At 36.7% G+C, this 25,600-nt stretch overlaps 1 protein-coding gene and 1 long non-coding RNA gene across 2 annotated transcripts in view; both read left to right on the top strand.

Moving 5' to 3' along the window:
• Positions 1–25,600, top strand: part of LOC116718978 (uncharacterized) — a 101,784-nt gene that overhangs the window by 7,641 nt on the left and 68,543 nt on the right. The gene's annotated exons all lie outside the window — the stretch shown is intronic.
• On the top strand, positions 436–25,509 carry slc12a4 (solute carrier family 12 member 4). Its single transcript, XM_032561286.1, has 24 exons — positions 436–674; positions 9,508–9,605; positions 9,697–9,828; positions 10,146–10,292; positions 11,305–11,359; positions 12,485–12,615; positions 13,423–13,664; positions 13,909–14,123; positions 14,812–14,976; positions 15,103–15,201; positions 15,321–15,378; positions 15,497–15,671; positions 15,860–15,978; positions 18,436–18,534; positions 18,658–18,777; positions 18,915–19,019; positions 20,684–20,852; positions 21,153–21,348; positions 21,856–22,025; positions 22,133–22,264; positions 22,674–22,781; positions 22,863–23,050; positions 23,203–23,336; positions 23,443–25,509. Exons 1-24 carry the CDS (start codon positions 545–547, stop codon positions 23,532–23,534), a joined length of 3,279 nt encoding a protein of 1,092 aa, XP_032417177.1. The 5' UTR covers positions 436–544; the 3' UTR covers positions 23,535–25,509.

Raw genomic sequence — 25,600 nt, 5'->3', positions numbered from 1 at the left:
GAGTCGTTGTTTGCTTTCTCTACTAAATAGCTGTCTAAATATTCTTTTTAACTTTTAACCATCATCCCTTGCTGCTACAATGCATCAGCCTGTGTTTTGGGGAAAGAAAACAGAAAAATATCGATGTGCTGGATTGAGCAGACAGAGGCCAGCCTGTTAGCTGTCATTATGACACAGAGACATCAGGAAGGGGTCACCCTACACTATTTCTCTGCTGAGTGCATCGTCCTGCATGACTCGGGAGTTAAAATGTATCCATGACCTCTCAGAGCAAACCTGAGTGCCATGTCACTCCTTCTGGTCTGGTGGAAGGGGTTTCTTTTAACATGCACCTCTCCCCAGACCTCCAGAGCCACTGAGCACAGACAAAAAAAACCCATCAGAGGCTGGCTCGGGGGCGGGGAGTATGATAATGCTCTTCAGAGGAAGTGAGCGCAGTGTAGTGGAATGTAGTTGCCATTAGTGGGAGTTGAAGTGTGGCTGGCTAACAGTTAGCCTACTAAGTTGAGTTTGAGCTGAAAGCGCAAAGAAGAGGAATGAAAACATGCCTCACTTCACAGTCGTACCAGTAAAGGATCAGGCTCAGTCCAGCTATGACAGTTTGGAAGGGATTAACTGGGTTGATTACAGGGACACTGGGCAGGACTGCCCTGACCATCAAGATGGTGCTGATGGTAAGTCTCATAACTTTTATAGTTTATTTTTAACCGAGATGGAAAGTCAGCTTGAAGATCTATCTTTAAATGGGTACCCTTTTACTTTACTTTACTTTACTTACAAATCACAGCACAAGCAAGTCAACTCTTGTCTTGGGAGCTTTGTGAACATCTGGTTGAATGGTTACCATGGCAATAGTTTATGACCGGAAAATGTCTTTCTAAAATAATCAGATCTATTTCGCACAACTTACCTTAAGTAAAGTTGGAAAGAACATTTTTAATGTTCTGTTCTTCTTTTTTTCCCACATAGTGCTGGACTTAAACAGAAATGCAAGCATATAGTTGTGACAAAGGAAAAACAAAAGTGGTGAGAACTGTTGGGGAAAAAAACACACACACATTGGGGGTGGGACTGAAGTAGATCTTCGCACAAAAGATGGGGCTTTCTTTGTGCCAGTAGAGGATCTCTTTTCACAAGAAAAGATTGGTTGCTCACAACACAGGAGCAAATTTCTCCCCTCTTTACTTCTCTGCCTCTCTGCATGTCTTGGCTGTCATTCACTTGAATTGACCCAGAAGAAGCAGGGCTAGCACATAAGTTATCAACAACAGATGAAAGACAAGGAGAAAGAAGTTCAGACGATAGCTTCTGGAGACAATTATTTTACTTTGCTTCATTTTTTGTGAAAGCAGCGTCTGTTTATGTGGGCTGAAACCAGAGAAACCTCACTTTTTTCTGTCTCTTTCCAAGTGAAAGACTCACAAAGGCGTGGCCTTTAAATAAGGCAACAAGTTACCCTAAGGATGGGCTGAACACAAGCTGTCTCACTGACATGTAGCATAAAATTGAAGTTATAGTAATGTGTTTTTGGTTGTGAACTGTTTCCCATTGAAAACATGAAATGGACCAGAATTGAAATTTAAAAACATAACTAGTCACCTGTTTTTCTAAGCTTTTACTAAATATGTAGATTTGTAGATATGTGAGTAGATTGATTTTGAAGATTATAATGCTTTATTGATGAAATTACCCCTATTTTAGCTGCTATTTGAATTCTGAGACCTTAGCATGTTAGGTCTTGTTGCTTCAGCTGTTGGCTTGTATATTCCTGGAATGCATGAAAGCCTCCCACTGCAAGTAGCACAGAGAGACAAGTGCCTTTTAGTCTATGTGTGCCAAACATTGTAGTGCACCACAGAATACGCAAACTTGATATCATAATGCTTTCTAACCGAGTTATGGGAAATTTCTTGCACTATTAGAGTCTCAAGAAATAATCTTAAGGCATCATGTTTGTGTATTGCTTGAATTGAAACATTTTATTACACTTTCTATTTTTATAGATGTTAACACAAACAAAACATCTGTTTGGAACTTGCACATGGAGTAGTTGTATGCATGATTACAATATTCACTTCTTACTTTTTCCTAAAAGTATGGAAAAATGGGTGGGAATGTGGTCAGATGATTAAAATCAGCGTAACGTAAGGGAACATTCTGCATGAATCCCAGCAGGAATAGGTGGCTGACCGTGTTAGATGCTATGAGTCGCTGTCCAGAGTGTGACGTGTAATTCATGGAGGAAGTGACACAGTGAGGAGTCTGTTCCAGGCACTGAACTCAGCTCTGTGAGCAAAGGGCAGTACCGACATTGTGGTTATTGCACTGCTATTGCACCCTTGAAATAGCACTAGGACTGGAAACTATTTGTTTTTCTACTGGTCTTTCCTGCTGCGTTGTCATGTGTAGAAAGCAGAGCACACAAAAGACATAAAAGACTTAAAAAATGTTGTCACTGTTTATAGTAAAGATGGCAGAGATAAATGAACTGATTATCAAAACAGTTTTGCAGTTTTTAACATTTAGTAGCATTTATGTTTTAAAATGTTTGAGTAGAATAGTTATAGCTTCCTTTTAATTCTGCTGGCAGGAAACAACTTTTTCAACTAAAGGTTTGTTCCTTGTCCTACACCATCATCATCATCTTCTACATGAAATTCAGCGGTTAAGCATTTAAAAATCTACTATCCTCAAGAGGACTCTTTATAAATATTACTGCAAATGAATATTGTAGTAAAATGTTAGATTTTGGTCAACATATTTTGGGAGTATAGAAAAAGACTCTTATAAAAAACTCCAACAGTGAAGCTAATTAATTGATCAGTCATGCAGTTAATACTGTAGGCAAAAATCTCAGTCTAATTAAAACATGAATAGCCTTCACAACATAATGGTAATTAATACAATACTTTAAATTTCAGGAATCTGAACTGTGCAATATTATTCAGGACTCTTAATTCTGATAACCCTACCCAATGGCTTTGAAAACGTATGTAAATATAGCCATCTTGTGTGCAATTTAATTTAATTATATACAGCTCTTCTATGAAGATCTCAGATGTTTTTAGTGAACGTTAGTGAACAAATAACAGTACCAGGAACTGTTATTCTCGCCTCCATCCATCCATCCATCCATTACTCTATGGATGGAGGGATGGATGGTTCATCTTTTAAGATGTACCATCTTGCAGGGTTCAACTTTCTACCACAGTGTAAAAACATCCATGTTATGCTAACTGACTATTATGAATTGATTCCATTAATTAGGATGTATAGTTGATTCATTGTCCCTAGCCATAAATTAGATGATTAATTTTGTACATACTGTCACCCGGACAAAGCTGGCAGCCTTGTCTGACTTATGATTATTGATTTTTACAATGCTTTTAACACAATTTAGCCTGCTTAGCAGGGTAAATTGGCCTCCCGTGTCTTCCACACAAGAGGCCTGCGTGGAAGACACAGGCCTCCACAATTACTTGAATTAATGACTGCATGAAAAACAGAACAAAATTTGTGAGACTAAAGATGGTTAGGAACAAAGGGCCACCTCAGGGTGCTGTCCTCTCACCATTATCTTTCAATTTGTTGCTATTTTTCCTTCATGAGAGAAATAGAAGTTGGATTTGACTTTGCCTTTCTCCCATCTTCACTTATTGATTTTCTTTTCGTGTCTGAAATTTAAATTGATGGCATACTTGAAAATTCTGATACTTGATCCATGTTCAGATATGCATTTTGTTTAGCTGATTATTCCACAGAGATGTTGAATCTTTTTTCTGTCACATCCAGTCAAGCATTCCTGTCCATTTCTATGAAAGTGGAGTTGGTTTTCAATCCCTGTTAGCTCCATTTTTCCAGGTTTGGGATGAGATTTTTGAACCTAAAATTTGTGCTTCTCTTGTATTGTTTTGTAGAACGTTCCATCTCTTCAGATCATCCCATTCATTATTTGTAAGTGACATGAAGACTGGTTTTGCAAATGGAAATTACGTGTCAACATGTACAATATACTGTAGATTAAACACCTACATTTTACGAAGGTATTTAAAAATGGCATGGACTGGCATCCTCACTACTGAATTGGATGTTGGTTTTGGTATATGTTTCATATACAAACATATTGAGCTATTTTTACTACATAATTAGATTTGAAGAAGAACTGTTTGTTGACATTTGCATTATTATTTTGTTTTAATGACATTAGTTTTAGAATGTAGCTACAGTCTATCTGTGAACAGTGTAGAATCTAACTATAAAGTAAATGTTGCTTAATTAAGCCTTTTAAATCAAAGGCAAAAACATTGTTTTAGTGTATTCCTCAAGTAGATTGTGCTGTTTGTGACAACGGTATTCACAAATAAAATTCAAATTAAGCATAAAATCTTAGACCCTGGACAATTTCCAAACACATTACATTTTCATGAACAGGCCACAATTTGTTTATCTGTTAGATCTACACACACTGACATCCTCATTTAGTTCATTTTTGTCTTTTTAGAAGTCTGTGCTAGAGTACCATGCTCCCCTTTCCACCCACCTTCACCCCCTGAGGTGATCAGATGGAGCTGCCATCCCTTTTTCATCATTAGAGCACATCAAAGCTGATATGATTTGCTTTAAGGCACAGCAGGTTAGCGTTCCTCTGTTCAGCTTAGGCTTTACCCTGCATGAAACAGTGATTACAGCTAATAAGGGTGTACTGCTGAAACAGAGTTATTTTGTTTGTTTGCCACAGGCTAAGATGGGAAGAATACTAAAATCAATTCAAGAACAAAGTCATTTCTTTTTTATTTTTGTTTTGAATATTATTGTACTTATAAAAAAACTGCTTGTACTTTTGCAGGGTGTGTTTGATAGTCTTAGGTCTCTGTGTTGTTTTTTCTAATGATTATAGAGGTTTTGTTAAAATAAGGTTGATTTGATTTTTCATTCCAGACATGTCACAAGCATTGTGTCGAGCATATCCACATTAACACTAGTATGAATCTGTGCATCTATTCATGTATACATACATACACACATGTGCATACACAAACAGTTGAACAAGAAAAAGGAAAAAAAAGAAACCCTTGTAATCTATAAAGTAGTATATAGCCAACGTAGTTTTTAGCTATGTTTTCTCAGTCCAATGTCACCGTCACATATTCTTCCTTACAGGTCAGGTAGTGTATTAAACACAGCAAATAAAGTGAACATAAAGCAGTATGAGAGGAAACAGATTTTTCTACCAGCCAGCCCTTTCTGCTCATTCTGTGTCTGCCACATTTATTGGCACCCCTTTTAACTATTTATTTATTTGATTATATAAGAAATCTTTCTCACGCTAAAATGTTTTGGAAGATCCCACCCTGAATATAAATGCGTTGAGCGCAAACATTAATTTGGATTTTCTAAATTTAAGTCTGATACAAGTTTAATTTCTTTAAGGACCTTTTGCACATCTTTACGAGGCATTCAAATAAATGTATCTACTACTTAATTTCTTTACTTGTAATTGACATAATTATGAATGCGTTACAATTTCCCTTAATCATAGCAAATGAGTGTTACATAAGTCAAATTGAGAGCTGTCTTTTCTTCAGGAGCCTTTCAGTCAGAGAAAAGCGTGTTCACACATGTATGCGTGCACACTTACATAAATGTGCCTCTTCTAAGGGTGTATAAGCATTACCATTCCACATGAAGTGTTCTGAGCTTTGACATTTTTGCCTCAAGTTGTTAAAGTCTTAAATACTGCACAAAGAGAAGATTTAGCAAAGAGGATTCTTTTTCTTTAACTCTTAGAGCTTATGAAAATGACATTGTTTTCCAATCCATTTTAAGCAGTTCCAACAGATTACTGTAAGATGAAGTTGTAATGTTCTTTGAAAGTTGTTCGCCTTGACCTTTGTAAAGCACTGATACATTATTAAATTGTTGTGAGGCCATAATATCTGCTGATTTTGTTCAAGACAATCAATAGAAATATAGTTGAAACCAGAGGTTTACATACACTATATAAAAAGACTTTCTTTCATACTGTCTGAGATTAATTAGTAATACAAATTGCCTTAAAAATTATCTGTCTCATTATTTTGGCCAAAAATGTCTTGCAAAAGTTTTATCACCAAAATTTCTAAGTATTTTATGGGAACTGAACATATGTATTTTTATATGGTGTACAGTACAGACCAAAAGTTTGGACACACCTAATTCAATGGGTTTTCTTTATTTTCATGACTATTTATAAGGCAAGAAATCCCACTTATTAACCTGACAGGGCACCTATGAAGTGAAAACCATTTCAGGTGACTACCTCTTGAAGCTCATCAAGAAAATGCAGAGTGTGTGCAAAGCAGTAATCACAGCAAAAGGTTGCTACTTTGAAGAAACTAGAATATAAGGCGTATTTTCAGTTGTTTTACACTTTTTTGTTTAGTTCCAATGGTGGATCAATAAAGTATATTCTATTCTATTCTATTCTATTCTATTCTATTCTATTCTATTCTATTCTATTCTATACACTAACAATAAACACAGGCTGTGGTGCTATGATTAATTAAAAATAAATATGCATATTTCCCTTGAATTTTTAAAATCCTCTTCCCAGATGCTAGTATACATGCAAAGAATCTATGATTAAATTCCCAGATGGAGTTTGATCTCCTTGTTGGGCCTGTTAAATATTTTGGGCAAGCTGTGTAATACATATAGACATATGTTGAGTAGAGATTGTTGTTCTGTGCACAGAGCATAACTCCTATATGTATTCATAAAAGGGGACTTAATCTTTCCAATTAGACCTTTAGTGTGATAGCTAGAGAACCCTGCTGCCTCCTTAGCCCATAAAACATAAGGCTGGTTTTGTATCGAACAACGGCATGTTTTGAAAAGCCGTGAATGGATAGGACGCTGTGGTAGGAAGGGTGTGGACACATTTTATTTCCTGGTCCTTTTTTTCTTTTCTCCTTTATTCATTTGCATCTATTTCTGAACAGAAGAGAAAGATCATGCACCATCCCATTTTGTGTACAATGCAATACATTCAAACCACACTAGAGGGCACTATTTATCTGTGTTTGCAGATCAGTATTCGTTATCCTCCCATATTGAATGCAAAGACTGGAGTTCAATCTAAAAACAACAACAAAACAATCTTGCCTTTATGGGAGAGCTAAAAATTATCAGACAAAAAGAAATTGCACATACTTTTTTCCTTGTGAACCTTTATTTTTATTATGTATTCATCTCTGTTTGACAGCCATTAATAAAGTTAACTGCAACCTATTGCTGTCTGAAGTTACTGGAGTTGTAAATTTGATCATTTTTGTAATTTTAGCTCAATAAAAAGTTTTGGTTTGTGAAGGTCTTGTAGAGGAAGAGAAAATTAGTGAACACATAAAGTCAAACATACCAAATATAGCAGAAAGTTCAGATGAAGTTATGGAAAAGAAGAATGATGGCTAATAACATGATATCCAAAACTCTGTATATGTTAGGCAGTTTAATCTGTTGTCTAATAACAAAGTGATTAATGGAAAATGACAAACCTACTAAGACATTTTACAGACAAGACAAGGCATCAATCAAAGAGGAAAACCTCTAGTAACTCTTGGGGAACTGAGATCCACAACTCAGCTAGGAAAAATAAGTTGTCAGGACAAATTTTTAAACAAAAAATCTTGCCTTTATGGGAGAGCAGAAATACTTTTGAAAAAAAAACATAACATGTCACTTTTACAGTTTGGCCTAAACAATGTTGTCAACACTAAAACAACTAGTAGAAGAAAGTACTCTCATAAGATGAGTCTGATATTGTTTGCATGCGTCTGTAAGAGTGTAGCCTGCATTTTATTATTGTGTTGTCAAGAGACAAATATGGAAAGAGGAGATAATGTTTCTGTTTTATGCAAACAAAAAGTAACTCAACCTCGTGGGAGTTGTTTGTTCTTTTACACAAAAAACTGCTTTAAATCTTCGGTTTATGCCACATTACAAAATTGTAAGCTGCGTATCTGTCGTGGTGTGACTGATTTTTTGTTTTGTTTTGTTTAGTTTTTTGTAAACTGCCATCCGACACATATGTTGTTAATTGGAACCATATAAATAAACTGAATCCAATGGAATGACTAAAATAACGATACACAACTATTTATGTATGCCTGTTCCTGAACATTCATGTGAATTAGAACACGTCTCTACCCACCCTAGAGCTCCCCACTGTCTGTACACCATGTGTTAGATCAAGCCTCTGAGTGAGTTTTCGCTATGGGTGACCGGGTGTCCTGGATAGAAATCGACAATTCCCCAGGCGAGAGCACAGGGTACTCTCTGGCACACTGCATACAGCACATACTGTAGCTATGCTTCCCCACAGCATTTTTGTCAGCAGTGGGACACAGAGCACAGGTAAGTGAGGACCGGCCTTGAAGGTCATGCAGCACAGTTGAGAATACTTGTTTTTTCCATTTCTTGCCCCCTCGGTAAGTTGGCCAGTTTTTAGTTGCAGTATTAATTCAGCCTTCAAGACAGAGCCTGTTGAAGTCTAATAATTTAAAGGTTAGGTAATTTCTTAGTAATGAGGTGGTTGCCTGTGGGGGTGAGTGTGTGTGGGTGAAGTTTGCCGTAATGCTTTGTGTACAATAATTGGCCCAGCAGTGGTGATTATCTCTGTTTGATTATTTCCTCAAAAAGCAAAAATAAATGAAAGTGGAATCTAATTAGTTGCCTGTTTATCACCTGGACTTGCTGTGCTATTGGTCGTTATTTTCCATTTCGCTGTGTGAATTGTGTTTCTGCTTCATGGACATTGTTAAGATCATTCAATTAAAATGAACAGTGACAGTTAAAAGCTGGAAGAGAAGACTATAAAAAGAGATTTGTTTTCCATTTTTAATTACTAACCAAAGAAACCTGCTTGTGTTTTTTTAGCCTAATTTTTTCCATTTGGATTTTATCTCTGTAATGTGATTTTTTTCTCAATCTGAACAATGAAATTTCAATAAGTGCAAGCTAAATGTTTTTTTTAATTGTTTGTGATTTAGAGACAAAGTTGTAAAGCCGTCTTTTCATGCTTTTTGAGCTCATGTTTTCAAAGCAAAATTGCCTAACTGATGTTTTTTTTTTTTTTTAAATTGTATGTCTGCTGCAGACTAAAACAAACAAAACATTTTAACGGCATCTGTCTTTTAGCATGCAAAAGCACACAGTACAGCTGTAGATAAAATGTGAGACTTTTGCCCCATTGGAGATGCAGAATTTAGAATTTAAGAAATGCCAGAGTAGTAAAAATTGTTGTAATTTGATTGACTGGACTTTAAAATTTTAAGTGATTATCATGTGAAGCTTCCTCTGTTTTGAGTACCACATCATATCAGTATTTGTGCAGATTTTAAGCAATTGATCAACTTTTCTTTTCAACTGTTGCAGTATTTATATCAATAATTGTTGTTATACTTTGTTAGTTTTCCTTCTAACAATTTCTTTCCAGTCTAAAAGCTTCACTTTTATCTTACACTCTGACAGGACATGGGAATCATAAAGAGGATAGCCCTTTCCTTAGCAGTGCTGATACCTCTGGCAGGAGGAACGACTTCTATGACAGAAACCTGGCATTATTTGAGGTCTGTTGCTTTTTCCGTACAATATGTCCATTATTTAAAGAGAAAAATCTAATCTACCAGAAAATTAGTTTCAGACAACCTCTCGTTCCAGGAAGAGCTTGACATCCGGCCGAAGGTTTCCTCTCTGCTCAGCCGCTTGGTCAACTACACTAATATCACACAGGGTGCCAAGGAGCATGAAGAGGAAGAAAGTGCTGAGGCCTCACGGAGGAAGACCCCCAAGGTCAGGAGTCAGGAAGCAAGTTTTGTTTTTGTGTTATGTGTACAGGGAGAACTTGTAGGCTCTGAAACATTGAACTTTCTTGTTGGCTGACTTTGTGCTTTCTCTTTCAAGTTATTAAGTTTTGTTGATAGATTGCTTATGAAACAGGGCAGTCTGCAGTTAGACAGGGTCAATGTAAGACCTAAATACATGCAAAGTGCTGATAACATGATTGAATGACCTTTAAAAGTACATCAGTCAATATTAATGATCACCACACTTGTTTCCTGTAATGTCATGCTCAGCACAGTCTTTCCCCATCTCTGTCGCCCTGCTAGTCCCCCAACATGGGAACTCTGATGGGCGTCTACCTGCCGTGTCTCCAGAACATCTTTGGGGTCATTCTCTTCCTTCGACTCACTTGGATTGTGGGAATGGCCGGCATCATACAGTCTCTTCTGATTGTCCTGATGTGCTGCTCATGTGTTAGTATGAACATGTGCAATGTCTACACATAGTTACCTTTACCTAAAAAGTTAACCACAACCATTATTTCAAACCAAGAACCAGAATGTGATCAAGGTTATGCATACAAACACAGACTATGACTTTGGTTCCACTTTGATCTTGGTATATAGAAATTTAAAATGCAGATTTATATATGGGAACTGAAAAAATTATATTTTAAAGTAAATGTGTATATACTGTGTTATTACAAAAATAATAGTACAAGAATGAATCAGTGCAAATATGCATATTATTGAAAAGCACTTTCATAGTTAAATGTTTATCAGAGAAACAGTCTGTTGGAAGGAACTGTCTCTGTGATGTCCTGTTTGTGTAAATAACAACCTTTAACGTGAACCCAAAAGTAAAAGTAAAAACTGCTTTGCTTCCAACGTGTTTGGGGTTTGCAGAGATGAACAGAACCTAATGTTGCAGATTGTACTTCTTTAAAGGAGGAAGTACAATCTTTGTTGGGCTTTTTTCTGAGGAATGTCTACAGTATGTATGATGAGCATCTCAAGTATAGACTGAGGGTGGTTTTAAGAACCAGAAGGGATTCAGGGTAGACACGTTGTTATGTAAAAAAGTTGAGGAGTGGACTGAAGGTGATTTCCCAGACATCTACTGTAATCACCATAGTCTTGGACCATTGGTCCTGCATATCAACCTCCTGTGTGTTTGCAGACTCATTAACTATCCAATGACAATGGTGTCATCAAATACTGAAGATTCATGAGTGCGCTGAAGTGCAGTTATTTGTGTAAACCAAATAACTGGGAGGCACTTTGACATTTCCTATACTTTTTTGACCATCATCCTCACTCTCAGTCCATAGGACATAAATGTGTGTTATGTTGGCCATTGCTGTCACCACTTTCATAAAAGTGTTTTCAACTTTTACATTTGCCTTGAAAAGCTATCAGGATTTGAAGTTACACCAAATTATGTTGAAATATGCTCTAATGTAACATTTTCTTCTTTCTCTTACAGACAATGCTAACAGCCATATCTATGAGTGCCATTGCTACTAATGGCGTTGTTCCAGGTAAAGCGTAAAACACAAACATTCCCAGTCTATTTACCTTCTTTTAAAAGTCTATAGTAATAGATTTACGCTATCCTAATGTTTTGCATATTTTGTAAGTGCAACTTTGCTTACTTCTTGGGAGTTGTTTGATGGAGAACTGTTTGCAGTGATGTCCTAGTACATCCTTAAAAATAACTAAACTCAGTTCAGCTAGGTTTAAATGTTTTGACTCATGGTCATAGTTTGCCAAGTAAATATTTCGACTAATTCTCATTAACTTCCTATAATTTGTATGAAATAAAGCTTAAAAAAAATACATGTTGGTTATGACATCATTCACAATATGATATGATACCAATATGATACCACAATATGATCACAACATGATACCAATATACTGTTTCTATGCCAGTGCCTATTTTTCTTTTATCCCCTGCTGAAGTTTAAAGCCACAGCTTCTGTCCTCTCTCTTCAATCAATAAACAAGCAAAAAGTAAAAAATAAATAAATAAAAACACCACATAATTTGATAGTTTTGAGGGTTGTAGCTTAAGCCTTCAGTTATTATCCTTGCATATAAAGTGAAGACAAAGTCAATGTAGCCAAAAATGGGAGATGAATAAATCTAAATGTCCTGACAGTATGTTGCAAGGCATAAATTCTGTGAAAAGATTGATCTCTTCCACCCCCTCCCTGAGCTGCTGTTACTGTCTCAAGAAATGCACCACTCCGGATTTGTCCCTACCAAAAACAACCAATCACAGCCAGGAGGATTATCTTAGCACGGTTAATCAATCTCATACACTCGCTGCTAAATGTGCTAATGGTGGAGAAGCAACTTACAGAAAAATCCACTTATCTGCAGTCATTGATGGACATGTTAATTAGCCTGAGCATTAATGACAGGCTGTGCTAACTGCAGCTTAGCAGAAAAAAAAGTAGAGAAAGAGGTGGTGATGAACACCACTACATGGAGGGGAGACTGCTGAGTTCTTCCTCCTTTGATTTTGTGGTAAACTATTAAATGCCAATTAAAATGTTTTTTGCATGTTCTGTTACTTTAGGACAAAAGACCTTGTGTCAACAAAATCAAGTAAAATAGAAAGACCTTTGGAGACTGACAGTTGTTCTTCTCTTTCATAGCTGGAGGAGCATATTTCATGATCTCACGCTCACTTGGCCCTGAGTTTGGAGGAGCTGTGGGGCTCTGCTTCTACTTGGGCACCACCTTTGCCTCTGCAATGTACATTCTTGGAGCCATTGAAATCTTCTTGGTTAGTTTGTTACAATGTATTTCCTCCTTTATATTTCTACTAATGTTTCATATTAAATTGGGTTTGAAATTAGTAATAAAATGTCTTCCACCAGTCTCTGTCTACAAAAAAAAGGAATGAAAAAATGGTGGTAGAGAGTCTCTACATTTAACATAAATACAATAAAAAAAATCACATAAAGGAAGCCTTCTATCAGGAGAGTGTTTGAAGCTGGCATCTGTAATAGAAATGACTTTGTTTTGGGAAGAGATTGATTAAAAAGGCTACTTATGTTAGTTACTGGCACTAACATAAGTTAGTTAGTGGTCAGAAAGTGGTTTCCTGCTAGCGTGTAGAAATACATGCTGTTTGTTTACTTCCCTGGAAGTTAATGCCAAAAAATTTAAATTGTTGCCATTTGCTTCCTCGTGCTAAATGCTGTCGGAGCTCCTGGATATATGGGGGAATTCCCCAATACTGGATCTGCATCTTTGTTTTCAAAAATATCCAACAAGCGGTCTGTTGTATCAGGATAACTTGTTATGCAAAGGGTCATATCACTCACCCCAAAAATCTGGAGCAAATATTGCAGAATTTTATACACTTGAATGAAGGTGATTTGTGAGTTTTGTGTTTTCATTGAATTACTATAATTGTTAACACATACTTTAACCTGTTGCTAGTAATGTATTTTTTTTCGGAGTGGGAAAAGAGTTTGAATTTAAAAAATACTGTGCAGTTTTTTATTTTTGTCTGCTTTATATTATTCATTTTACAAATCCTGTGTAAGCTGTATGTATTAACCTATTTGTTGTCATTTTGTTTCAGAAATATCTGGTTCCTCAGGCAGCTATTTTTCATTCCAGTGATCACCTTGGCCGTGACAGTGCCCTGCTAAACAACATGCGAGTGTACGGAACGCTGTGCCTCAGTCTCATGGCTGTGGTGGTTTTTGTGGGGGTCAAATATGTCAACAAGTTGGCATCCCTTTTCCTGGCTTGTGTTATTATCTCAATTGTCTCCATCTATGCAGGGGCAATAAAATCCATGACGCATCCACCAAAATTCCCGTAAGTGCTGTGAAAAAAGACATGTCTTAGAAGGAATTTGAGGGATCTGTTAAGCGACTTAACATTTATTTAACATCATGTGTTTGTAATGAGAAAAGCAGGTGCTATTTTCTTGCACTTTTCTACATGTAAACCATGAAATAGAATAACCATTTTGGGCCTTTAAGTGTCAGTATTGTTCCCTTTTTTTTTTTTTTTTGTAAAATGTGTAAGTAATTGTCCTCTGTGTATTCTCTTGCTGCAGGATATGCATGTTGGGCAACAGGACGTTGGTGAGAGATGGTTTTGATGTATGTGCTAAAACTGAGGTAAAGGGGAACTTTACGGAGCCCAGTCAACTGTGGAATCGGTTCTGCGTTGGTGGGAACTTGAGCAGTGCTCAGTGTGATGACTATTTCATCCAGAACAACGTGACAGAGATACAGGGCATCCCTGGACTGGGCAGTGGGATTATCAGAGGTAAATCCAACATGCAACTGAGGCATATGTGGAGTTGCTGCTTTGAAGTGGTCCAGTTAATATTTCATTTAGAGATTTTGGTTTGGACTTGTATATAATAAACCATTTGTACATTCAAAAGTCAAGAATGGTGTTCCTCACAGTTCTGGACTTGGATGCGATGTTTTCATTCTTCATCTGAATCCTCAGGGAAATAGCATAGGAAAATATAACAGTATTGTAATCTGATTCTATCTGGATGTCAAGATAACTCCTCTTTGTTCGTGTGGTTGATAACATTCTTCTTCTACCAAAACCAATGGTAAAACATACTGTTTTGAAAAAGAATTTATTTAGCTTATTGAGTATTGTACAATTTCATTTGTAAAATATCTTATATATTGTTTGGACATGCTTTTAATTTGTTTTATTTTTTACATTATTATATAACTTGTTTCATTGTTGAACTGTTTGCTTGGGTTTTTTTTATTTTGTTGTGTTGTAAAGCATTTTGAAATGTCCTAAATTACCTGAATTTGCTGTATAAATGCAACTGAGTTGAATTGTTTTCCATATTAAGTGCAGTCGAATTTGAAGATCTAACCATGATATATATATTTTTTTATTTTTTGCTGTATAAAAATATAGACTTTATGTGTTGATCTAATGTGACACCATTTTTCCCTAAAATATATTTTTGCTGTGATAGAAAACATGTGGAGCAACTACTTACAGAAGGGGGAGATCTTGGAAAAAGCAGGGCTGCGGTCAGCAGATGCTCATAGTCCCTTAGAGAACTTTGTCAACTATGTGTCGGCAGACATTGCTACATCCTTCACACTTTTGGTGGGGATCTTTTTCCCATCTGCCACGGGTAAGACAGACTATTTTCTTGTTTACAGTGTTCACTGGGAAGACACAGAAGTGTTGGTATCAGCCATTAGGGGGCATTGTGTAGCATGTTTTAAATGTCCTAAGGTTACATGTTTTTTTTCTGCAGGTATCATGGCAGGCTCTAACAGATCTGGTGATCTCAGGGACGCTCAGAAGTCCATTCCAGTGGGAACAATTTTAGCCATTACAACTACTTCTCTTGTTTGTATCCTTTAGGTTATCAGACACTTGACAATGTTTACTCTTAAGGAGAATGTTAAAACTGACTTAATAAAGTTGCAAAAAGGCATGTGCCATTTTACAATCCTTGATCATGTTGTTTAGATTTAAGTTCTGTGGTCCTGTTTGGGTCCTGTATAGAAGGAGTAGTCCTGAGGGACAAGTAAGTACTTATAGTTTCAGTACCATATGTGAATGCTTACAATTAAATAGGAAAAAAGAAACTGCAGAAATGGCCAGGTCATTATTGGCAGTCATACTCAGTTATTGCTTCCTTGCAGATTTGGAAATGCTGTACAACAGAACCTTGTCGTTGGCACTCTCTCCTGGCCATCTCCTTGGGTTATTGTCATTGGCTCTTTCTTCTCTACTGTTGGAGCGGGCCTGCAGTCCCTCACTGGTGCTCCACGGCTTCTACAAGCTATTGCCAAGGACAACATTATTCCCTTCCTTAGGGTGCGGAAAATTATTCCCTTCCTGTTTCATATTCTACTAAAAAAAAAATCTCCCAATGTCTGCCAGTATGTTAAGGAACAAATATTTGTATTGGGAAAAGCTTATCTGTAAATGTATTAGAATATGTTAAAGAACCAAACAAGAAGTGATTTGCATTACTGCATGTAAATGTGTCTATTTTTGCCTAGGTGTTTGGTCACGGAAAGGCTAATGGAGAGCCAACGTGGGCTCTGCTGCTAACTGGCCTTATAGCTGAGCTGGGGATACTGATTGCCTCATTGGACATGGTCGCTCCCATCCTGTCCATGTAAGCAAACATGAAACATTTGACTGATTCCCCACAAACAAGCAGTGTTGTATAAAGTACTGAAATCTCAGAGTCAAGTAAAAGTACAAGTACCTCTCCAAAATATGACTTTGGTAAAAGTCGAAGTCACTGACTGAAATGTTACTTGAGTAAAAGTCTTAAAGTATTTGAAACTTCTTGTACTTAAGTATGGAAATTACTGTAAAAATGGATGTACTCAAGTAATGTAATGAAAAGTACAAGTAAAAAGTAAAACAAAGCAAATGCAGTTTGAATGACATTTTTTATATTTTGGTAAACTTGTCAAATACACTTAAAATAATGTACCCAACCAAGTGCAGGCAAAATTAAACCTGCTAATAGATATACCTGCAGGCATCATTTAGTTAAGAAAATTAGGTGCTTTACCTATAGCACAAGGTTAACTTAACCTGCTTTACAACTGAACCAGCTTCTTAGTAAACCCTCCAGGACAGAAAATACAAAGTTTTTGTAAGCCTTAAGTTTTCCCTTCAAGTAAGGTCAGTGCTGAAAATGAGAAAAATAAATAGTACAGAAAATGCGGCCAACATGAAGAAAAAGAGCTGTTACGATTACTCTACTTCACAAATCAGTGAATCAGTCAATGCTACAGTCAGTAGGTGGTGCACACAACTGGTCATTATGCAAAAGAAAAAAAGAATTGGGAGGGAAATGCAGCTTATTGGCATCTGTAAACCTGGTTTTGAACTTGCATGCCTTTCCTATATTCGTTAAATTTAGTCTAAATTGCTATTGCTATGGCTTCTGTCCCCCCTTGAACAGAGGAGTCTAGGTAGCCTGCTACAGTCAACATTAGGCCTAAGCTAAATACACCACGTGTGGAACTGAAACAATGCCAAACAAAGTTCATTTATGGTCAAGATTTCACAATAGTGCCTAGTGACCAAGCTATAGTTACTGAAACAGGAGGATTATAACCATTTCATAAGAAGTTACCTCGATGTGTTTCTTCAAGTTGGACGGGGAGTTTTTGTAAGATAGAATTTCCATGTGACTGCTACTGATTGCGAGACTTGCTTTGTGTTTAATGGGAGAAGCGAAACAGGTGTATCCTAATTAAAAGTAAAGAAATCAAGAAATGGCAAAAAATGTGGAATGAAGATAAGAAAGGAAGAAGATTATATGAAGTACAAAAGTCAGTTTGAATTCGAAGCATTAATGAACGAAACAGAAGAGAAGAAATAATAATTAGTAGATTAAGAGTAGGTCATACCTACTTAAATGACATGCTTTATAAAATAGGGAGGAAAAATAATGATAAATGTGAGAGATGTGGAGAGAAAGAAAATGTAGAACACATATTGATGAACTGTAAGTCAAATGAACTCGAAAGGGAAGAATTAAAGAGAATAGTTAGAAATATGGGGCATGAATGGAATCTTAAAGGTATATTAGGAAATGAAGGAAACATAACAGATATTCACAAATTAAGGAAAGCATTGTTTATTTATCTTAAGAATACAAAATTAAAAAGTAGAATTTAATAGATATGAAGTAATGCTTCTACACACTCATGTACAGTAGGTGGCGGTATGCACCTTAAAGTTGCTTGTGATCCGCCATAATAGAAAAGAAGAAGAAGAAGAAGAAGTATCCTATTGGTGGTGATGAACAAACCCAGGCAAGCAGGCTACGGACTTTGTTCGGTAGCCTACTTGCTACTTGCTAATCAGTAGGTGGGGTCAAAACACTTGCGTTTCTCTCTCTCGCTTTTTTGTAACGAGTAACTAAACCACACATTGAAAATGTATCGGAGTAAAAGTACGCGATTAAGTTCGGAAATATAGTGAAGTAAAAGTGAAAGTCATCAAAAATTTTCATACTCCAGGAAAGTATGAAGTACTCCAAAATATACTTAAGTAAAGTAGTGAAGTATTTTTACTTCGTTACTATACAACACTGCAAACAAGCCCGTCATCAGTGACATTTTTCTATATTTTTAATCAGGTACAGCCACTCAGTGAATAAGAATATCATCAAAAACCTTGCTTTATTATTTTTATGCTCTAAAGTTAATACACACAGTGATACATTTAGATGATATAGTTAGGTAACTCCGTCCATCTCTGCCATTGTAGCTTGCAGCAAATTTCTCAGAAAGTGTTATGATGACATAGAACACAAAAGATTTTAAGACTGATATAAAGCTATGGTATGGTTTTGTTGCAGCATATGCAAGCAAGAGGCTGTCTTGGCAGTTGTCCTTGACAATATTCTCAAAGAGGTTTAGTCACAAATGGTTTTACTGAAGAAAATAGCTATTCTTACAAGGATCCAAACAGTCACATTAATCCAACATTGAATGGAAGGAAATATAAAATACATTAATTTTCAATTATATTCCAGTTTATTAAGACGCACCAGTGAATTACTTCATTGAAATGTTTGTTTTGACAATGTTTTCTTTTTCTCCAGGTTCTTCTTGATGTGCTATCTCTTTGTAAACTTGGCTTGTGCAGTGCAAACTCTCTTACGGACACCCAACTGGAGGCCAAGATTCAAATATTACCACTGGTTAGTTTATTTAGCAATGTTTTGATCTTTGCAACAATCAGATTTTGTATTACAAGCAGAAGTTTCGTCACACCTTCAGTGAAGGACACCCGTTATAATATAACCAAATTATCACCTCTGCAGGGCGTTATCATTTCTTGGCATGAGTATGTGTCTGGCTCTCATGTTCATATCCTCCTGGTACTATGCCATAGTGGCCATGGGCATTGCAGGAATGATCTACAAATACATTGAATACCAAGGGTATGTTTTGACTCAATGTTCTACTAAATTGAATTCTTAAAATGGTTGTTTTTTTCTGTTTGACTGCTACATATCTCTAGCTGACAACAACTTATTTCCTCAATCTTTTTTGTATTTCAATTACTACATAAAATTAGGGCAGAGAAGGAGTGGGGAGATGGAATAAGAGGACTGTCTCTCAGTGGTGCACGTTATGCCCTGCTGAGGCTGGAAGCTGGACCTCCCCACACCAAGAACTGGAGGTATTACCACAACCGCAGGAGAGAACAGAAATGATTCATCATTAGAAACTGACAACTTCATGCTATTTCTAAAAAAAATAAAAAATTACCTGTATGTCCTGGTGAAATAGTCTGCCAAGTTTGTGTCCAGATTCTAGGAAACTACAAGCATCAGTTTTATTGCAGTGCTTTTTGTTTTGCCTGTCTGTCTATTTTAAGTATGTAAGAAAGTGTTAGTAAGAACTCAGATGCACATCCAAATAACAACTGGCTTTTCAAACAAATTGCCACTCAGAAGAACAAAAGCCATCTCTCTAATTTTCGACCACAGCATGTGCCAGTAAACTGTGGATCAATGAGAAGAGCTGTCATTTTACAATCTGAAATTTGAGAGTTTTCCTCCAGCTTCTTTCTTGATGTGCTCATGGGCAATCCCTTAGATTCAAGTTAACTACCAAGCTGTGTGCCAGTATATGAAACTATGTTTTGAGTACAGCTAGAAAAAGAGCATTTAAAACCGCCGTTTGTAGGTTTAATTTACAAACTTTTAAACCATATAGGTTTAATTTGTCTATGCAAAAAATCAAGGGGAATGGAATGATAAAAGCATATTTGCAGAATAGCTTTACTCAGAAAATTTACATTCCATCTCACAATAACCTCACAGAGGCAGTTCTCTTCTATAAGCAACACAACAGTGAAATTTTTCTGGCATGCTTAAAGCAAAGAAAGGGACATAAAAAATGAATTCATGCAACCCACCACTTGTTTTTTGAATCCGAAAATCTTATAACCTTGTCCTTTAATAGGGATTGATGTGAAAGAAAAGGTGAGAATCTTCTAAGCAAGATTTTCAGTGTGGTTTGGACTCTATGTCCACTCCTGCTCACCAGCCTTGTTTGTGGTGTTAATGGACAGAATCTCAAGGTGTAAGACCAAGAGGAGGGCTTTGATCTTCAATGTGAAGTGGCATAATTTGCAGCCACGTCTGAAGTGGCCAAAATTCGAATAAGCTCCTCCAGGTCTGAGGAAATGGTTCTCCACCTGGAAAGGGTGGACTGTTTCCTTCAGGTCACAGGTCATTCTTCATCTTAAGTGGAGGGATTCAAAGTGTCTTGGTACTTTGAGTGGTGGTAGGATGAAGCGGAGATGAATAGAAGCTTCAGGGCTTCATCTGTAGCACTGCTCCTCTCTGTTGTGGTGAAAAAAGAGTGGAATGATAAAGCCAAAGCTTTCAATTTACTGGCCTATCTGTAGACCAGCCACAGAAAGGACATCATCCCGGGTACAAACGACTGAAATGAGCTCCCGTTTTACAGTTGCTCTATCATCCAGAGAAGTCTGGAGTACAGCTGTTGCTGCTTCACATTAAAAAGAGTTGAGGTGGTTCAGGCATAGGATCAGAATACCTCCTTTGCATCTTAGTTTGGAAATGTGCAAATATGTAGAAATGCCTATGTTGAAATCAGTCTGTCATGTAAAACGTTTAGAGGCATGTTGAATAACAACATATCACCTAAAACCTGTGATTCAGTAATCCAAACTGATTAACAAACTTTCAGTATGTTGTCTCTCTCATAGCACTGATTGGCTAATTTTATTAGAATTAACAATTTGTAATTGTGTTTACTGGGGATGATATTGGTAAGTTGATTGATCAACTGTGAGTGATTTGTGCTCTTTAGGCCACAGTTACTGGTTCTGTTGAAGCTAGATGAGGACCTCCATGTGAAATATCCACGAATGCTCACCTTCGCCTCACAGCTAAAGGCAGGAAAGGGTCTGACCATCGTTGGCTCTGTCATCCAGGGAAACTTTTTGGACAGCTATGGCGAAATGCAAGCAGCTGAACAGGTAAAAGGTGGAAAGGTTTCTGTAACTTTCTGGATTGTATGTCACTGCTCTTGTGGAGTGGAGAAGTTAACATTTTCTGATATGCTCATACGGCGTTTTTTTTTGTATAGGTGGTTTAATTATTCTTATATTGTTTATAATTATAAGCATGTATGCTAATGCAAGTCATTAATCACCTCAAATTACTGTTTTTGGTTAGATTTTGTTGAAAATGTTACTTTTGAAAGATTTGAGCTTGGATAACAATTAGCAATGGCTAAAATGAGCTAAAATTTAATATAAGTGCAACTGTCCTTTTAGGCCATTAAGAACATGATGGAGATTGAGCGGGTCAAAGGTTTCTGTCAAGTTGTTGTGGCAACTAAGGTACGAGAAGGTATAGCCCACCTGATCCAGTCCTGCGGTCTGGGTGGGATGAAACACAACACCGTGGTTATGGGTTGGCCATACGGCTGGAGACAGAGCGAAGACCCTCGAGCCTGGAAAACCTTTATCAGTAAGAGTATTTCCACAGTTTAGCAGTCCAATCTGTAAATCATTTTGCTTTTTCTTCAGCATTTTAATATCTTGGACAAAATGTTTTTGGTTTTCCTTTTATCCACTGTAAGCAATTTTGTGGGGATTTTAGCTTGGTCTTTTTGGCAGTGTTATAATGAGAACAAACATTGATTTGGGTGTTTTTATTTTTTCTGAAGTCATTAAAAGTATTTTTTCATCCCATATATATAAAAAGTCTTCTCCACTAAAGCTAAAGAGAAACAAAATTTAAAAAGTTATCTGGAGCAGAGTTTTCCCACAGTACGGGTGTTCAGTTTTCAGTCAGTATAACATTCCTTTCACTTTCCTAATTTAATCTACCACACTAAATTATGATGCATTTCAGCACTTCCATGATAAACTGTGGTGTGCAGTGAGAGTCTGCAGAGACTGTATTGCCCTATGTGCAGTAATGATAATGACATATGTAAATATCACAGCCTGTGTGTTGCCTTCTCTGCCCCAGACACAGTCCGCTGCACAACAGCTGCCCACCTGGCCCTGATGGTCCCCAAAAATGTGTCGTTTTATCCAAGCAACCATGAACGCTTCACAGATGGGAACATTGATGTGTGGTGGATTGTTCATGACGGAGGAATGCTGATGCTGCTGCCTTTCCTGCTCAAACAGCACAAGGTCAATGAACAACACTTCCTATTCATTTAGTTAACTATTTAACTGTAGTTTTATGGGGAGATTTTTTTTCAAAGCTCCCAAACCATCTTTTGACTTTTGCATTTTAGGTGTGGAGAAAATGCAAAATGCGCATCTTCACTGTGGCCCAGATGGATGACAACAGCATCCAGATGAAGAAAGACCTGGCCACATTCCTGTACCAGCTGAGAATAGAGGCAGAGGTGGAGGTGGTGGAGATGGTGAGGGCTCCTCTCACACAGTAACTCATTAGTGGTAGGAAATAGTCCAATGAAATACATTTTATGATAACGACAAACAGGATGTTAGATTACCTTGGTACAATAAAGCAGATATGCTTCAGACTAACACAGAGTGGTTGTTGTCAGCAAGATAAGAAAAAACATAGATAATAGACAAAAAAAAATGACTTAACCATGCAAATGTAAGTCCACTGGGGAAAAAAAAACCTTGTAGCCATATATTTGAAAGCAGGTGCAGAAAACACATTTTGTGGGAACCTTGAGTCTGTCATTGTTTGATGCAGTTTTCATGTCATCCACACCAAAAAATATGGAAAAATATAAAAAGTTTGCAAAACATTGTGTTTCATCTGCATTACCAACTCATGTTTCTTAAATGGGATTCCAGCATGACAGTGATATCTCAGCTTACACTTATGAAAGAACACTAATGATGGAGCAAAGGTCCCAGATGTTACGGCAAATGAGGCTATCCAGTGCAGAAAGACAAAGAGAGGTATGTTGGGACTGAAAGAGAGAGAGATATACCTCTTCTAGAATTTGTTTCATATTTTTAACATTCTCATGGAACCTACAGGCCCAGCTGGTTAAAGACAGACATTCACTGGTGCGTATGGGCAGTCTGTACTCCGATGAAGAGGAGGATGTGATGGAGGTTCCTCCAGAGAAAGTCCAGATGACCTGGACCAAAGAGAAGTGTGAGGCTGAAAGGCGAAACCGAAACAATGCTCCTGAGAACTTCAGAGAACTCATGAGCCTCAAACCGTGAGCCATTTGTATTTTCAAACATCTCCGGACATTTTATAATGACTAATTACACTTTAAAAAAAATTTTTTTTTACTATTTTTGTGCTGATTTTAATTATCTCAACAGTTTTACTGTAGCACTAATAAAACTCTCCCTTGCTGCTTTTTAGGGATCAGTCCAATGTGCGCCGCATGCATACAGCTGTGAAACTTAATGAAGTAATAGTTAACAGATCTCACGATGCCCGATTAGTGCTGCTCAACATGCCAGGCCCACCACGCAATACAGATGGAGACGAAAACTGTATCCTTTGCCATTCCTATCAACAACAACACATGAGGCCTCAGTAATAACGATGGGGTGTGAAAATCCTATGCTTTTGTTTTCAACTCCTTAATTCACGACTCAGATATGGAGTTTCTGGAAGTGCTAACCGAGGGTTTGGAAAGAGTCATGTTGGTGAGAGGAGGAGGGCGAGAGGTCATCACTATCTACTCATAACCAGCTAGGAGTTGTTATGGGCAGTGACATACATTCCAACATGGGACAGAAAGTGACACATGCTTTGCTTTTAAGCTATGAGGTGAAGGTTAGGAACAGAGAAGGGGGAGAGTTAAACTTTTGGGAGCAAAAGAGGTTGATTCTATTCTTGTAGAATATTTATAAATGCTAAAACCTGTCATCCTGTTTTTTCATTACGAATGAAAGCAGTCATTAGTTTCCTTAGAATTCACTTTCAATTGACAAACCTCCGTCATTTGCGTGGGCTGTAGATCAAACACAGTGTCTTGTCATGAACTTGTATTTTACTGTTTGGCCTGCAAGTCAAACAGAAACAAGAGCAGCCAGATCTCATGTCAGAGCTTGTTGTTGTAGCAATATTTGTCTACTAGACAAAAACCTTCTCCAATTTATTTCTCTACCCAATGATGCTATGTATAAATATCTGGATCTGTTGTATTTCACATGAATAAATTCCTTCTCACAGACAAATACATATTAAGAACATATGAGGATGTACAATTTTACAGTTTAAGAGGGGTAATATGATTTCAATCTGTTCATCTTTCAACAGGTCTCAGATTCTGCACATACACAAGCATATGGTTACTTTATTGCTCCGATTGGAGAAGCGTTTAAAAATTTAAAAAATTCTGAGGCCAATCATTATTTGCAGTAGCCTGGGTTCCAGTGTCACTGTGGTGGAAAATAGAGATGGCACATTGTGTTCGTAAGACCGAGGTAATCTTGCAGTCATGCAGCTGCAACATTAGAGACCTAAAACTTTATCATATACCCAAATTCACACCTGATGCTCCTTCTGCAATAAGACAACTAGTGGAGGTCTAAAGGTTCATGCCAGTAAGTGTGGTTATAGAAACCCTAAAAAACACCAAAATGTATCTGCACTGCACTGAATTCCTTCAAAAGTATTTTGTTACATCTGAACAGCTACCAAAACAAATATGCTTTTCTGTAACATCATATTGGATGTCATTCCCACAATCCATACCAGCAATACTGCCAGGAAAATGGTGAATAATATGAATATTAAATTAGATTGTCAGAAGATCTTTTAGCAAATTGTTTTCTTAAAGGGCATTACCGCCTCCAGGAAACCCAATCATGATAAGATGACATACTAAAAATGTAGATAAGTCATTTTTTCCATGACTGAGGGTTTGTAATTATTTGGAAAGCCTTAGAATAATATTCCAAATCTGTGTTTGAGTCTTAATATCTGTTTCACTTTAAGATGGGAGTCAGTGCAGGTAGAAGAACAACAGCTAGAAAAGCTAGCAGTAAAAACTTAAAAGTATTTTCTTTTGAAAGAATATTCTTATTTATTCTTTTCAAGAATAGAAGTATTTATATTATTTATTTTCTGAATATTTCCCCTCTATCACTACAGATACACTTTCTGAGACATTGCCTGATTTTGACTATAACCAAGTTTTTAAGAAATATGATTAATCTATTTGCAATTATATTTCTGCTGTTGAATAGAAAACATAAAAAGCTGTCAATGTTTTATGAATGCTTTTATTTAACAAACTTGGAAACTTTAATGATAAGAAGTGTGGCTTAAATTAAAGATGCTTATTTTTAAGAGTTTATGTAATAGGTTTTCATTGTATTTATATTACAATTTCTGTTTTGCAACTGAAATGAATTTGCTTTATATACATACCAACATGTTGTTCCTGTTTTACAGCAAGTATAGTTTTTATTTCAGTTCATTACAAACGAGATACTCAAAGAAGCTTAAGTGAGAAATGAAGAAAAACATCTTATGAATAGATCATAACTGATAACAAATGTACCTAAATTTTGAAAATTACTTTTGGGATACTCAGTTATTCTCAGAAACACAATTTTGCTTATTAAAGAGTTTCTCTAACAATACTCATTTCTTTCCGCTATATGCACAACACAACAGTTACTTCAATGATAAATAAACATTTGTATTAAAGAAGTCTTAGTTTGTTTCTTCTTTTGCAATTGTCAAAATATGAAACTATTTTTTCCATAAAGCACACAAAGAGAGAGCTTGGTGTATTCTTTTG

This window comes from Xiphophorus hellerii, chromosome 4 (genome assembly GCF_003331165.1).
Source record: "Xiphophorus hellerii strain 12219 chromosome 4, Xiphophorus_hellerii-4.1, whole genome shotgun sequence".
NCBI classification, from domain to species: domain Eukaryota; kingdom Metazoa; phylum Chordata; class Actinopteri; order Cyprinodontiformes; family Poeciliidae; genus Xiphophorus; species Xiphophorus hellerii.
This window is presented reverse-complemented; position numbering and strand designations above follow the sequence as displayed.